Source organism: Rhincodon typus, chromosome 8, assembly GCF_021869965.1.
Source record: "Rhincodon typus isolate 14 chromosome 8, sRhiTyp1.1, whole genome shotgun sequence".
NCBI classification, from domain to species: Eukaryota; Metazoa; Chordata; class Chondrichthyes; order Orectolobiformes; family Rhincodontidae; genus Rhincodon; species Rhincodon typus.
Window position 1 is genome coordinate 52,785,360 of NC_063339.1, and position 16,899 is coordinate 52,802,258.

A 16,899-nucleotide genomic window follows, 5' to 3' on the forward strand; every position below is an offset into this window, starting at 1 on the left:
TAATAGCCGCTTAAATGCCCCGAACGAGGCCGACTCCACTACCCTCTTCGGCAATGCATTCCACGCCCCTACCACTCTCTGAGTAAAGAACCTACCTCTGACGTCTCCCCTATATCGACCTCCACTCACTTTAAAGCTATGCCCCCTCGTAATAGCTACCTCCACCCGAGGAAAAAGTCTCTGGCTGTCTACTCTATCTATACCTCTTGATCATTTTGTACACCTCTTTCAAGTCACCTCTCATCCTTCGTCGTTCGAAAGAGAAAACCCCTAGCTCTCTCAACCTTTCCTCGTAAGACCTTCCCTCCATTCCAGGCAACATCCTGGTAAATCTCCCTTGCACCTTTTCCAATGCTTCCACATCTTTCCTGTAATGAGGCGACCAGAACTGGACACAATACTCCAGGTGTGGCTGAACCAGGCTTTTGTATAGCTGGAGCATAACTCCACGGCTCTTGAACTCAATCCCTCTATTAATGAAAGCTAACACACCATATGCCTTCTTAACAATTCTATCCACCTGGGTGGCAGCACTCAGAGAACTGTGAACGTGAACCCCAAGATCCCTCTGCTCCTCCACACTGCCAAGAATCTTTCCGTTAACCCTGTATTCTGCTTTCAAGTTTGTCCTTCCAAAATGAATCACCTCACACTTTTCAGGGTTAAACTCCATCTGCCACATCTCAGCCCAGCTCTGCATCCTATCAATGTCCCTTTGTAACCTAAACACCCTCCGCACTGTCCACAACGTAACCCACCTTCGTATCATCCACGAACTTGCTAATCCACCCTTCTACTCTTTCATCCAAATCATTTACAAAAATCACAAATAGAAGAGGACACAGGACAGATCCTTGTGGTACACCACTCGTAACTGAGCACCATGTTGAATATTTTCCGTCCACTACCACCCTCTGTCTTCTAAGGGTCAGCCAATTCTGAATCCAATCTGCCACATTTCCCTCTATCCCATGCCTCCTTACCTTCTGCATGAGCCTACCATGGGGAACCTTATCAAACGCCTTACTTAAATCCATGTATACCACATCCACTGCTCTACCTTCATCCACGTGTTTGGTTACCTCTTCAAAGAATTCAATAAGGTTTGTGAGGCATGATCTACCCCTCACAAATCCATGCTGACTATCACAAATCAAACTTTGCCTTTCCAAGTGATCATAAATCCTATCTCTCAGAGCCCTTTCCAATAATTTGCCCACCCCTGATGTAAGACTAACTGGCCTGTAATTTCCAGGGTTATCCCTATTCCCTTTTATGAACAAGGGAATGACGTTTGCCTCTCTCCAATCTTCTGGCACTATACCCATGGACAGTGAGGACGAAAAGATCATCGCCAAAGGCCCTGCGATCTCTTCCCTCGCTTCCCACAGAATCCTTGGATAAATCCCATCAGGTCTGGGGGACTTATCTATCTTCAACTTCCTCAAAAGTCCTAGCACATCTTCCTTACTAACATCGACAACCTCTAGCCTACCAGCCTGTTTCACACTGTCCTCCTCTACAACTAGGTCCCTTTCAGTTGTGAATACCGAAGAAAAGTATTCATTAAGGACCTCTCCTATCTCTTTAGGCTCTGTGCACAAATTCCCTTTGCAATCCTTGATCAGCCCTACCCTTTCTCTGGTCATTTTCTTATTCTTCACATAAAGTCTAAAAAGCCTTGGAGTTTTCCTTGATCCTATCTGCCAAGGTTTTCTCATGCCCCCTTATAGCTCTCCTAAGCTCTTTCTTCAGCTCCTTCCTGGATATCCCTCTGTATCTCTTCCTGCATCCCTCTAGAGCCTTTTCCATTCCTTGTTTCCTAAACCTTACATAAGCATCCTTCTTCCTCTTAACCAGTCGTTTGACCTCTCTTGAGAACCAAGGCTCCCTCACTTGACCGCATCTTCCCTGCCTGCTAGGGACAAACATATCGAGCACATGCAGTATGCATTCCTTAAACAATCTCCACACTTCAATAGTGCTCTTCCCTGACAGCATCTGTTCCCAATTTATGTTACCCAGTTCTTGCCTAACAGAATTGTAATTACTCTTCCTCCAATTATAAACCTTACCCTACTGTATGTACCTATCCTTTTCCATGACTATTGTAAAAGTAACAGAGTTATGATCACTACCGCCAAAATCTCTCCTACCAACAGGTCTAAAACTTGGCCCGGTTCATTGCCAAGCACCAAATCCAAAGTGGCCGCTCCTCGTGTTGGTCTATCTACATACTGTGTCAGGAATTCTTCCTGAATGCACTGGACAAAATCCGCTCCATCTAAACTATTACAACTAAAATGTTTCCAATCAATATTTGGAAAGTTGAAGTCACCCATGACTACAACCCTGTGACCTCTGCATCTCTCCAGTATCTGCCTCCCAATCCACTCCTCTACTTCTCTGCAACTATTAGGGGGTCTGTAAAAAATCCCCAACAAACTGACTGCTCCTTTCTTGTTCTGGACCTCAACCCAAACTGACTCTGTAGCCATATCATTCTCGAACTACCTTTCAGTAGCTGCTATACTAGCCCTGACCAGCAATGTCACTCTCCCGCCTCTTTTTCCACTCTCCCTATTTCTTTTAAAGCATCTAAATCCCGGAACTTCCAACAACCATTCCTCTCCCTGAATTACCCAAGTTTCTGTAATGGCCACAACATCGTAGTTCCAAGTACCGACCCATGCTCTAAGTTCTGATACTTATTTCGCCTTATTTCTGATACTTCTAGCGTTGAAGTATACACACCTCAAACCATCTCTGTGCCCACAATTATGCTCCATCGACTGCATTTCTTTATAAACAACCTCACTCCCTGTAGTGTCCATTGGAAGGCTGAATACCTCATCCTCTGAATTATAAATCCGGTTCCCCACCCCCTGCCAATCTAGTTTAAACCATCCTGTATAGCTCGAGCAAACCTCCCTCCCAGGATATTTGTGCCCTTCCGGTTCAGGTGCAACCCGTCCTTACTGTACAGGTTCCACCTTTCCCAGAATGTGCTCCAATTATCCACATAATGGAAGCCCTCCCTCCTACACCAGCCCTGTAGCCATGTGTTTAGCTGCACTCTCTCCCTATTTTTTACCTTGTTATTATGTGGCACTGGTAGTAATCCAGAGATAATTACCCTGTTTGTTCGGGACTTCAGCTTCCAACATAACTCCCTGTACTCGTTTTTCACATTCTCTGTCCTTTTTCTACCTATGTCATTGGTACCGATGTTACCATGACTGGTGGTTGCTCACTCTCCCCCTTAAGGATCTTGAAGACACGATCTGAGACATCACAGACCCTGGCACCTGGGAGGCAACATACCATCCGTTCATCTCGTTTGCATCTACAGAACCGCCTGTCTGTGCCTCTTACTATCGAATCCCCCACTACAATTTCTCTCCTATTCTCCCCCTTCCCTTCTGTGCCACAGGGCCAGGCTCAGTGCCAGAGACCTGCCCGCTACGACACCTAAAATTGTGTGCATTTTGCTCCATTGTTCAAAAAAGGATAAAGGGATTGATCATGTAATTATACACCCGTCAGCCTAATGTTAGTAGTGGGAAAATTAATGGAGAGTCTTCTGAGGGATAGAATAAATCTTCATTTTGAAATTTGAGAATTAATCAAAGACAGTTAGCACAGATTTGTTAAGTTATCATATTGTCAAGGAGGTAACAAAGAAGGTCAATGATGGTAGTGTATTTGTTGCAAACTTCATTGGTCTTAGCAAAGCTTTTGATAAATTCCCACATGGCAAGCTGGTCATGAAAACAAAAACCCACTGGATCCAAGATGAAGTGGCAAGTCAGATCTAAAAGTCAAAGGTAAGAAACAAAAAATGGTTGAGAAATGCTGTGTCCACTGGAGTTCTGCAAGGCTCATTTATAGGTCCTTTCATTTTATGATATATATCAATCATTTGGATTTGAAGGTAGGAGGCGTGATGAAGATGTTTGTAGCTGATACGAATGTTGTTGTGTGGCTCATAATAAAGAAGATAGCTGTTGTCTGCAGAAAGAAATCAATGAGCTTGTCATGGGCAAAACAGTGGCATTTTGAATTCAGCAGAGAGAAGTGTGGTGTAACATATTTAGGGAAAGGTGAAAATGCAAGGTAATACATAATCAATGAGGATACTGAGAAGCACAAAAATCAGAAGGACATTACAGTGTATCCCCTCAGATCCCTGAAGGTAGCTGGACGGATGGATAAGGTACTGAAGAAGGCACATAGGATGCATTTTTTTTTAGCTGAGGAATAAAATATAACAGCTCAGAGATTACGCTGGAACTGTATAAAGCACTATTTTGGCCACACCAGAGGAACAACATGCAGAGCACCATACCTTTGGAATGGTGTTGGAAAGATGTGAATGCAATAGAAGAGACACAGAAGAAATTTATGATGATGTGGCCTGGACTGGAAAATTTTAATAATGAGTTAAGATTGAATAGGCTTGTTTTCTCTGGAACAGGGATACTGAAGGGAGACCTAGTTGAAGTATATAAATTACCAGAGGTTCAAATTGCATGGACAGGATACGCTATTTGCCATAGTTGATGGGTCTAGAACCACGGGGTGTACATTTAGGAATAAGAGGTCAGAGGCTTAGAGATATGTCAGGTTGGTAGAGCTCTGGAACCAATTGTCAGAAAGGGTGATAGAAGCAGAAACCCTCATAAGTCACACTTCAATATGATGGTAAAGTGACATAACCTGTGGAAGAACAACGATACAGTCAGATTAGACTGAATGGATTCTGGCAAGGAAATGCTGAACTGAATGGCCTCCTTCAGCATTGTAAATTATGATTTGATGATTCAATGAAATGAAAAGTCTGTGTGACCTTGTTGGGAAGGAACTATTATGAGTAACATACTAAACAACATAAATAGCCACAGAATATACAAATTCATTTCCATCATCTTCCTGACCACAATCTGAACATACAAATACCAGATTTGAAGATATTTTCATAAATTAGAGGTATGGAGTTTCTAATTGCTGATATTTGCTTCTATACAACATATTCTTATTCAAGGCAGTGATTTTGGGGTTACAGCAGCACAATAGCTATATTACTAGACTAGTAATCCAGAGGTATAAACTAATTCCCCAGAGATGTAAGCTCAAATCCCACCATTGTATTAAAAATTAAAAGGCTAGTAATAGTCACCATGAAACTAGTGGATAGTTAAGAAAATCCATCTGGTTCACTAATGTTTATTTGTGACAGAAATTCTTGTCCTTACCTGTTTGTCTAAAACTGTAACTTCAGCCACCAAATGGAAGGCATCAGGAATGGTTGCACATATACATTCTGCCAGCACATGCACAACTGTCCTTGACACCTTTCTGTTGGGCAATATTCAGAAAATTGGTGAAGTTCAAGCAAGTTGCTTTAAAATTTATGAAATTTATTGTTCCAAAACCCACTTGTACAAAATGTTCTTGCTCAGACTGGTGAGCAGGTAAAGTTTTACAAAGTTTGCGCTGTGAGTTGTGGAGCTGTCAGTCTTTGTGGAGCAGGTTTCTGCACTACTCAATTAGCTCAACTGATAGTTAATGGGGCTTGTAGTTCCAGTGTCAAGGCTTTGGAACCCACATTGGATGACATTTTTTATTTAGCATATTACTCGGGAAGATAATAAACTGCACTCAATTAACTGAGCAAGGGCTTTTGCAATTGGTAGTTTGAGCACAGTTCTTTGGCAAATCTGGCCTATGAAATATGGCCACTATGAAATACTGCAGCTATACGTTCATTAAAAAAAAAACATCTGGATTTGTTGCTGGCATTGCTGTTACTTTCTCATTGGCATTTCCTCTCACTCTGTCATGGCTTTGCTACCTTCATTTTTATTTTCAGGCATGCTTTTAGGATTGAGCATGCATTAGATGCCTTAACTCATATCATTGTGCATTGTACAGGCACAGTTAAAAAGTGCTTCCCCTACCAATGTGGCACAAATAAATGCACCTTATCCTATGTGTGACCATACCTCCACCCACACACACACACACCCACACACAGAGTAATATAATTGATCCTTAACCACCTGCTGAACTGGATTAATATGTCTTTTGGTTGTATTTGAAAAGGTATTTCCTCAGTATCACACTCTCAAGTGCAAGTATGAACTGGAATTATGGAATTTGGACTTTTCCAGCTGACATTCCATGAATGAATAATAAAAAAAAAACTTGGATTGAAGAACATCTAATAGCACACACAGTATCCAAATAACAGAGCAAATTTTAACCAATTCAAATCCATGCATTTACACTGAGTTAAAACTGAACCCAATGCCTACCACGGTTGACAGGCTCATCTGTATTCCTTATCAATTATATAATGAAAACTTATTTTTAACATGGGAGAAACAATTATTCAAAAAGATTATAATGTGCCAGACAGTTTGTTGATCTGGATGCCCTAATCCATATCATGTACCATAGTTGAATTGTTTAGCATATGTTAAAGCCCATAGCTACACTGCTAGCCTGCAATGGAATAATGGACATATGTTTCACTGGTGTTTTGCATACAGATGACAACCTTCCAAAAGAAGGTTTATGCTATGTACTGACTCTGTACCTGATGGTGAACTGGATAAATAAACAGCGAGCTCAAACTGCTAGGTACCCACGCAGAATTCCATGTTGAGAGTTTTTGGCATCTGGTTTCCTCACAGCATGTGACAGGATCGGAGGTTGCTTATTTATGAGGCAAAGTACGTAGTTACTGAGGCCAACAATAAGCAATAACCCCCCCCACTAAAAGGCATCTTGCTGATACCTAGTGAGAATCTCATTATGAAACCTGGAACACTGTTGGAAAATGTTGCTAGCTGCTCTCAACCTTGAGAAATGCCTCACAGGAATTCCCAAGTGATTCTCCCAGACTTCTCACCAAATCCCTTGTTGTTCAGGGCTTAGTAAGATTCCGCTCCTGATTTTGCAATCTATTGACCTATCATTACTCCAAAAAGAACTCCATTTGTTTTCACTGTAGCCACCTCACATTGCATATGAACTTTCAGTGACTACTCAATGACAAAATCTCATCATAACTCCTTGTTCAGTTACTTAAACTTACCACCTGAACATAGAATAAACTTGGCTTAAGCTCCTGGGGCATTAGGCAGCACGTCACCATCTCATTTGACTTATCTAAATAATTTGACAGCCGATAATCTCCTCCTTATTCTGATTAACAATGAGAACTTGCATTTATACAGTGCATTTAATGTACTAAAACATCTCAAACTCTTTATTAAGAATTATATCAATAAAAATATTTTGACACTAAATCATTTAAGGAACAATCACAAAAGATGAACAAAATCTTGGTCAAAGCAGCAGTTTTTTTTTAGGAATATTAAGATCAAGAGATGGAAAGGTTTCGGACCAATTAAAATCTGGGAACACAAAGGGGGCCAGATTTGGATAAGTGCTCAAAGGCTTATATGGTGAAAAAAGGCCACACAGAATGGAAAGAGAAACATCATGGAGGAATGTGAATGCAAAGACGAGGGTTTTAAAATTGAGGTATTGTTAATCTGGGAGTCAGTGACAGACAGCAGGTATGGGGGACTGGGTGGTTGAAACTCAAGTGAGTTTAGATACAGGCAGCACAATGTAGAATGAGTTAATTAGGTTGAGGAAGCATGACGGGGTTCAGATACAAGCTACCCTCTTCCTTCAGCTGAGGTGCCCTCTGAAGTCCTGGTGGCAAGCACTACATCCTCAGGCAAGGAAACATGAATGCTGTCATTGTGAGAAAGGTTTGTACACCGCGGAACTATCATGGTGTGGTGCCTCAGCAATTCCTATAATTTTGGCATTTTGGTATATGAGCATCACTGGCTACACCTGGATTTATTGTACTTCCCTAATTGCTCTTGAGAAACTTGGTTGAGCTGACTTCTTGAACTGCTGCAGCTCATATTGTTTAGGTGCATCCACAGTGTTTTAAGGTAGGGAGGTTCAGGGTTTTAGTCCAGCAACCCTGAGGAACAGTTATATAGCTTCAAGTACAATGGTATCTGGGTTGAAGCGCAATTTTCAGGTGAAACCCTAACCCTATTGATGGTACATGCTGCTGTCATTGTGCATCTGCAGTGGATAGAGTGAAAGCTGGAGGTGGTGGATGGTCTGCTAATGAATTGGGGTGTTTTGTCCTGATTGATGTTGAGTCTCTTGCGTGTTGCTGGAGTTGCACTCACCAAAATAATTAGAAAGTATTCTAGCACACTCCTGACATGTGCCTTGTAGATGTCGGACAGGTTTTGGAGATGCAGGAAAGAAGTTACATGCCACAAAATTCCCAGCCACCACATTTATACTGCTGGTCCAGTTCAGTTTGCTGATTATAGATGATTCAGTAATGGTAATGTCATTGTTTTTCAAGGAGAGATGATCAGGTTCTCTTTCATTGAGTCAATCATTGCTAGCACTAGTGTAGCACAAATGTTTCTCACCACTTATTAGTCCAACCAAATATCTTCCAAGTCTTTCTGCAGATATACATGGACTGCATCAGTGTCTGAGGAATTACAAATGGACAAACAGCTGCATGCAGGTTGCTACACTGCTGTTAGAATCTGCAGCTCTCTGAGAGTACTGGTATCCGTGAGGCTACCTGGAAGCAAATTGAGCTTACATGGTAATAAGCGTGAGTCTCACTACCTCATTTGAGAATTCCACTGCAGCGCTGAGATCTGTCTTTCTCACAAAGAAAACAGAGTCATCGGTCACAAGATGTTGCACCATGGCTGTGTCCGCAAGTGTTTTTATGGATGTTCTACTCCCAAAACCTTGTAGACTTTTATGTATATATATACGTATAAAAGAGTTACACACAATACAATCATACATCTCCTCATCTATCAAGGCTATATATTTGTTTATAGTGATTCAAGATAATTCATGTCCACTAAATAAATACAATTAATATACAACTAACAATGAAGTGGGCTATGACTTCCAGGCTGAAAAGATAGGGTCCAAGCTCCAAGTATTGCCCGTCCCAAGTTGGAGTCAGACTATACCATTCCTAAATAGTGACAGGAATCTCTGTGATAGGTTTACAAATGCTCCAAGCATCTTTATGTGAATAGCCAACAACCATACCATCTTATGAATATCCCCATAATTGGGACAAATCTCTGGATTTGTGTTGTGTTTACCATCCTGGATTCAGCTAATGAGTCAACCCGTTTTACTCAAATTATTTTATGAACATGAGCTAGAGATCCTCTGAAATTAACCAAACTTTTTTTTTTAACAGAGGGATATATATTCCATAAAACAAAAAAAAAGTACTGCGGATGCTGGAAATCAGAAACAAAAATTAGAAATTGCTGGAAAAACTCAGCAGGGGGTATGGCATCACCTGTGGTGAGAAATCAACAATTTCTGTCTTTGTTTTTTTGCGAAAAATCTTCAATGTTAGATTAGGTATCCTTGTTGAATGATCAGCTCACAAGAGACTGCAAAGTAGCTTACAAGCACCTTATAGCTTTACAAACAACCATAAAAAATTGTGCCAACAGCATGACGACATTTCAGTCAAGGGATGAAGTGTTAGTATTATTGGGTTTACAAGGTTAGCCATTGAAAGCATAATTCATTTGTCCCTATAGGGTATTCAAAAGCATTTGGAAGGTAAATTATTTGATTGACGTCACTTATCACTCAAAAAAGAATGCAGTGTCACGTCAAAATGTTGAAGCAATATCATTGCCAGGATGAGCAAGTACTGGTATGATAGGCAGTAAGGACAGTGGAAGCTGAAATGGGAAAGAAAATGATTTGGGAGGCAGCCTAGACAATTCTTAAATTGAACATTCCACCATCTGGTTCACAAACACTGAATTATTAGCAAGACTGAATGCCATAATTTCGTATTTAGAAGCAAAGCCATGAAGAGACCTAACAAGGCTACTTAAGGAATTTAAAGGAGTCAAACCTGTGTGTACTATCTTAGCAATATAAGATGTGGTGTAGGGGAATATTTTTCTACAAAACAGCATCCTTACTATTTAGGTCCAGTGAAACGATCCAGGTGAAAGCAGAAACGCAATATATGCTGAAAAACCACCAAAGTAAACCTATTCAAAGTAGGTGGAGGTCCTCAATTTATTAATGCCTAAGCCTGATGGTTCTGCAGAAAGGTCAATGCAGCAACAAAAGCAGACTCTGACCCAATTCCTTGCTGGAAGACTGTATAGTTAGTGACATATTTTTCACCAAAACACATCAGTTAAAGGGATACTGGCATGTCCCTTTAACACCCAGAACTAAAGAAATGTCAAAAATAAATCAGAAATTGCTGGAAAAACTCAGCAGGCCTGGCAGCATCTGCGGAGAGAAAGAAGAGTTAGTGTTTCGGGTCCAGTGACCCTTCATTAGTACTGATAGTGGCCAGGAAAAGGATGCTAGAAAAGAGATTGACAGGAGTCAACGATAGGTGGAGAGAGAGCTCAGACAGACAGAAAACAGTTGGGCAGACAAAGGAATGGATAAAGGTCATCCTGGGAGAATGAATAGCTGCTAATGGGGCCATTTGTGGCTGACAATGGGTTGTTTGTGATAGCAATTCATGTGATCACAGCGCCTGGTGTGTGGGGTTGGGGTAAGGACATGAGGGAAGGTAGTCAGGCCCGAAAATTATTGAAGTTGATAATGTGTCCAGAAGGTTGCAGAGTTCCCAAGTGGAAAATGAGGTGTTGTTCTTCCAGCTTGAGCTGAGCTTCATCAGAGCACTGTAGTAAGCCTGAGACAGAAATGCTGGCCAGGGAACATGGTGGTGTGTTGAAGTGGCAGGCAAACGGAAGCTCCGGGTAATCTCTGCAGACAGAAAAATAGGTGTTCTGTGAAGCTGTTGTCCAGTCTGTGCTTCATTGCCCCAATGTAGAGGAGACCACATTGTGAGCAGCAAATGCAGTGGACTAGATTGTGTGGAGTGCAGATAAATTGCTGCTTCATCTGGACAGTCTGCCTGGTGCCTTGGTTAGTGAGGATGGAGGAAGTAAACAGACAGGTGTTACACCTTCTGCAATTGCATGCAAAGATGCCCTGGGGCTGTGGTGGAACATTGAAAATGGAAGAGCAGTATCTCAGGATGCTCTGGAGGGAACAACCTCTGCAGATGGCTGACAAGAGAAGGAAGGGTAATATGTGTCTGGTGGTGGCATCGAGCTGGAGGTGAAGGAAATGGCGCTTGTTGATCCTTTGCATGTGGATGCTGGTGGGACAGTAGGTGAGGATGAGGGGAACCTATCGTTTTTATGTACTTGCTCTGTAGGCAGCAATTTCTGATTTGTTTCAGGTTTTCAACATCCATAGTTCATTGCTTTTTTGTTAAAGAAATATCAGTCTTAGTCAACATGGATGGTCTTTTCCAATGCTGAGTGATGTCACTTGGGCCAGAAGGTGTCTTAGCAGTTTTCCAGAGACTGATAAACTAAGTGATAGTCAATGTTCCTAACTATTTCTCATTTAACTTGATGTGCTGTTATACTGTGATACCTATAAGGACCACTTGGAACAACTGTAAACTCTGCTTATAAAATTACAGTCTGTTGATTTGGTGATAAACCTTACCAAAATATATTTGCAAATGCATGGGCATCCCCACCTTGGGAATATAGTAGAGCAAGGACAAATACTGCTAAACATAGCAAAAGCACAAATATTAGCAGAGTTTGCTAGCCTGTAAGGCTAAATAAGGAATCATGGTGTTTCTGGGTATGTACCACAGGATTTAACAGAATTTCAGCACCATTCACAGAATTGCTGTAAAAGAAAGCCAAGATGGCATAGGGCAGTGCCAAGGACCTTTCAAGAGGCTGAAGATAGTTTTGTAAATGACCCAGTGTTAGTTCCCTTAAATTTCACTAAGGCCTTCAAGGAAGAAATTGATGCTGGTTATAGGAATGTGGATAGGATTACAGAAGCAAGTGGGATACTTTTCCAAAATGCTAAGTTCACAACTAAATAGTAGAAAAAGAAACCCTAGAATTGTTTCTGGCTTTTAAATATTTTGAAGTATATGTTCATCATTGCTATTGGCAGACACATACTGATCATCACCAATTTACTTTTGTGGAGTTTACTAATACAGCCTTAACATTTAAAGATTGTCCACTTTGTGAGGAAAGCTGATGTAATTGCTGATGCTTTGAATTGCCTGAGTGCTAAAGATGATGCCTGGTACAACTGTACAGCCTTTTTAAAGAGTGAATGACAGTGAATGTGAATATCGTTTTTATCATATTTTGCTCAGTTAACATTTTCTGATGAAACACATTTAAAAATGGTGTTTTATTTCTCTATGGATGGATGTATTATGAAAACACTTCGTTATCATTATTTTTTGAGGATTTATGGAAAGATAGAAGTTCATTTGGATGTTTAAACTAACTTTTTTTTAAAAGGGGCTATTAAATACATTGGGACATTTCTTTTAAAGACATTTCTTGTAAGTCATATGGTTTAGTTCAATTTCTTGGAATGATTCATTGGAAATCAATACCATAACCATCAAGCAAGGGTTCAACCGTGTTCATTGAGGACCATTGAAAGGTCTACCTGTAGCAGCAGACCACAAATGAGGTACCAAACTGGTGAAGCTACAAACAGAGGAATATGTGAATGCTAAGCAATGGAAGTAGCATTTCAGAAATTACCAATTGAACAACAAACAGGTAAAAGTTTTGCAGGTTCTGAGGAAGGGTCACCGGACCTAAAACATTAACTCTGACTTCTCTTCACAGATGCTGCTAGACTTGCTGAGCTTTTCCAGCAACTTCTGTTTTTGTTAAAGTCTTGCAGTCCTGAAACATTCAGTTGTGACTGTTGCTGAATTTTAAACAACGGAGGAAGAGGTTCACAAATGTCTACGCTTTCATTATTCATGAGCCAGAATGTTAGCACAAAAGACAAGGCTGAAGTGTTTGTGAACATTATCTGCCAGAAATGCTGAATGGATGATCCATTATGTCATCCTTATGACATCCCTAACAGCACAGTCAGAATTCAGCAAGTCAATACACTCCATGCAAAATTAAGGAACAAAAGATCTCAATGGACACTGCAAAAACTAGGGCCCTGACAAAATTTTGGCTGCATTGGTTTTAATCTCAAACCCATCTTTCTCTGTTCATAGATGCTGCCAGAGCTGCTGAAATTCTCCAGCACTTTGTATTTTTATTTTAGACCTCCAGCATCCATAGTATTTTGGTTTTGCATATAAAATCTTGGCTGTGCTGTGAAGACTTGGGTTCGAGAACTAGTCATGTGTCAAGCTATGCTGTTCCATCACTCTTGCAACACTGGCTTCTAAATAATAATGTAGAAAATTTCCCAGTTACATCCTGTCTAAAATGAGGGAACTACTATGATAAAAATGTTCTTCTTCTTCAAAAAATGTATATTCATTTCCTTAATCTAATGCCAACTTTACCATACTTCTATCAAATACTCAAAACAGAGTGAGAATTTGGTAATGTGAAATAATTTGGTCCATGAGGGAAGAGGTGCAGTTATGACTTTGTAGAAAAAGTGAATAGGCTGAGAGAGGGATCTGGTGACCAACGGCAGGATCTAAGAGCTGAAGCATAGAGGCATTAATTAGGTGAACAGCTAAGTGGGTAGTTTGTGAGTTTTCTGTTTTCTTTTGGACTCTGAACAGAGAATCTCATCCTGATGTCCAAATCTTAGTTGGAAAATGTAGCTAGTTGCTTTCAACATTAGGGAAGACCTCGCTTGATGTCTCATGCAATTTTCCCAGATTTCTCACCATAGCCATGGAATATATCACAGAGAGGAAGATAGATTAAATGAGGGGGAATAAAACATGCATGGCTAAGCAAGGAAGTTGAAGGTAACATCAAAACAAAAACTGAGTCGTACCATATTGCAAAAGCCAGTGGTAGGCTGGAAGATTGGGAAACTTACAAAGATCAACAAAGGGTCACTAAAAAGAATACAAATAAATTATAAAAGAAAACTGGTGCAAAAGCTCAAATTGGTTAGCAATAGCTTCTATAAGTACAGAAAAGGGAAGAGAGTAGCTAAAGTGAATGTAGGTCAGAGACTGGGAGGGTGAGACTGGGAATCAATAGTGGGAAACTCAGAAGTGTAGGAGACATTAAACCAATATTTTGTAGTGGATTTCACAGTGGAGGACACTAGTACCATCTCAATTCTATCAGGCAGCGATTATAAAAAGGGAGGAACTTAGAACAATCTTCATCACAAGGAAAGAAGTACTGAGTAAACTATTAGGATTGAAGGTAGGCAAGTCCCGGAGCCTCTTTGTCTACAACCTAGGTCTTAAAGGAAGTGGCAGTAGAGATAGTGGAACCATTGGTTACAATGTTCCAAAATTCCCTGGATTAGTAGATTGGAGAAATATGAATAAAATTCCAAAAAAAGGTGGGAAGCAAAATGTAGGAAACTATAGACCAGTTAATTTAACATTTGTCATTGGGGAATTGTTAGAATCCATTATTAAGGAAGTAATAACAGGACATTTGTGAAGTTAAAATACAACCATCAAAGTCAGCATGGTTTCATGAAGGGTAGATCATGTTTGATGAATTTTCTTGAGTTCTTTGAAAACACAGCAAGCAATGTGGATGATTTGGATCCTATAAATGTAGCATATCTGGACTTACAAAAGACATTTGATAAGGTTGCTGCATAAAACGTCAATTCACAATGTAAGATCACATAGGGTTAAGGATGTCAACAGAAAGCTGGGATAAATGGTTCTTTTCTGGTTTGCAAGATGTAACTCATGAGTGTTCAGTCCTCGCACAGCAACTATTGACAACAATGACTTGGAAACAGGAATAGAAGGTAAAATAGACAAATTTGCAGAATACCCTAAAATAGGTGGGAAATGAAGTTGCAATAAAGAAATAAGAAATTTACAAATGAATATGGATAGGTTAGGTGAATGGGCCAATTAATTAATAATAGATTGAAAGATTATGGAGAGCAGGCAGGAAAGTGAACTTGAGGCTAAATTGAAATCAGCCATAATTGCAGTGAATAGCATAGCAGGTTCAAGGGCTGAATTGCTTATTTCTGGTCCTAGTTCTATGTTCTTGCGTTATTTTCTGAGAATAATGTTAGATTGCACCAGGTCACAGAAAGTCTGTTAGAATGAAATTTAATGCAGAGAAATGTAAAATGGTACAGTTTGGTAGGAAGACTGAGGATAAGTATTAATATTAAAGGATCCAATTACGTAGAGGATGTAAGATCAGACGGGCTTGAGTGCACTTGTGCAAAATGTTGTTGAAGGTGGCAGGGCTGCTTGAGCAAGCGGTTAATAAGGCATTAAAGATTCTAGGCTTTACATTGGAGGCATAGAATATAAAACAAGGAAGTTATGGTGAATCTTTCTAAACCACTGGTCCAGTGTCAACTGGAATATTGTGTCTAATTTTGGACACAGCACTTTAGGAAGATTTATTTTTTCCTTTATTCATTCACAGGATGAGGGCATCGCTGCCCAGGCAGCATTTATTGTCCATCCCTAATTGCCCAGAGGGCAGTTAAGAGTCAACCACATTGTTGTGGGTCTGGAGTCACATGTAGGCCAGACCAGGTAAGGATGGCAGTTTCCTCCCTTAAAGGACATTAGTGAACCAGATGGGTTTTTCCCGACAATCGGCAATGGATTCATAGTTATAGACTCTAAATTCCAGATGTTTTTATTGAATTCAAATTCCACTATCTGCCATGGTGGGATTTGAACCCAGGTCCCCGGAATGTTATCCAGGTCTCTGGATTAACAGTCCAGCGATAATACCACTTGACCATGTTAAGTGTTATTCCCAAGATATTGCAGAAATGGTTTACAAGCATAGCTGCAGGGATGAGAGACTTATGTTTTTTGGGTAGATTAGTGAAGCTGGGATTGTTCTTTTCAGACAAGAGTAGGGCGGGAGGAGATTTAATTGAAGTGTTTAAAATCATAAGAAGTTTTGCCAGGATAGCTGAGGAGTAACTGTTCTCAGTAGCAGAAGGGTTGAATGAGAGGATATTAATTTAAGGCAAATCAGAGGTGACGTGAAGAAAATTATTTTCATGCTTAGTGCTTCGGATGTGGAACCCATTGCCTGTGTGTATGTTGAAGGTAGATTCAAAAGGGAATACGACAAATATCTAGCATATAGTGCTTACATAAAGCTGGCATGGACATGATGAGCTGAATGGCCTCTTTCTTACTGTAATCATTCTGTAGTTCATGACATTGCAAGATAGTACTGCAAAATGCTTATAAATGTAGAACTTTATATGTCACATGCAGTGTTGTAAGATATGACAATAAAATGGATGACACTGTTCTAAAACACAAAAAAATTAAAATGACACCAACCTCTGAAAAAGAATTCCGTTGAGCTTGTAAGCTCACCTTGACCACTTCAAAAGGGTTGACAACAACACCTTCAGTGAGTCCAGATCCAAGTCCAGCAACTGTAAAAATCTAAAGAGTTGTTAAATAATACATTGGTTAGAAGAAAATACAATGTAATATGTCTTAAAATTAAATATTGGCTTTGGCTTAGTGGCAGTTCTCTTGTTTGTGGTTCAGGTAATCATTGATTCAAATCCCACATCAGAACCTTGAATGTGGACACTTTATTGCTGTACTGATGGGACAATGCATTGGTTGACTGTATTGTCTTTCGGATAAGACAAATTACTCTTTCAGCCACACTTGAAAGAATGTGGAACAAAGAAGTACAGAACTACAGAGTACTAGGCCACTGTTGGCCTTCTCTCATCTTCTTCCTAATTGTGCTTCCCCACACTCTCAATCACTTCCCTCATTCTCCTGATTGCTCTTCTCTCTCCCAATGAACTTCCTCT

General features: G+C 40.2%; 1 protein-coding gene across 2 annotated transcripts in view; it reads right to left on the reverse strand.

Moving 5' to 3' along the window:
- The window catches only part of slc25a21 (solute carrier family 25 member 21), a 131,865-nt gene that overhangs the window by 7,976 nt on the left and 106,990 nt on the right, over nucleotides 1–16,899 (reverse strand). For both annotated transcript variants that reach the window (XM_020510713.2, XM_048600248.1), the window contains one exon: nucleotides 16,406–16,513. In XM_020510713.2, coding sequence (XP_020366302.1) covers nucleotides 16,406–16,513 — 108 coding nt within the window. The remainder of the gene's footprint in view (nucleotides 1–16,405; nucleotides 16,514–16,899) is intronic.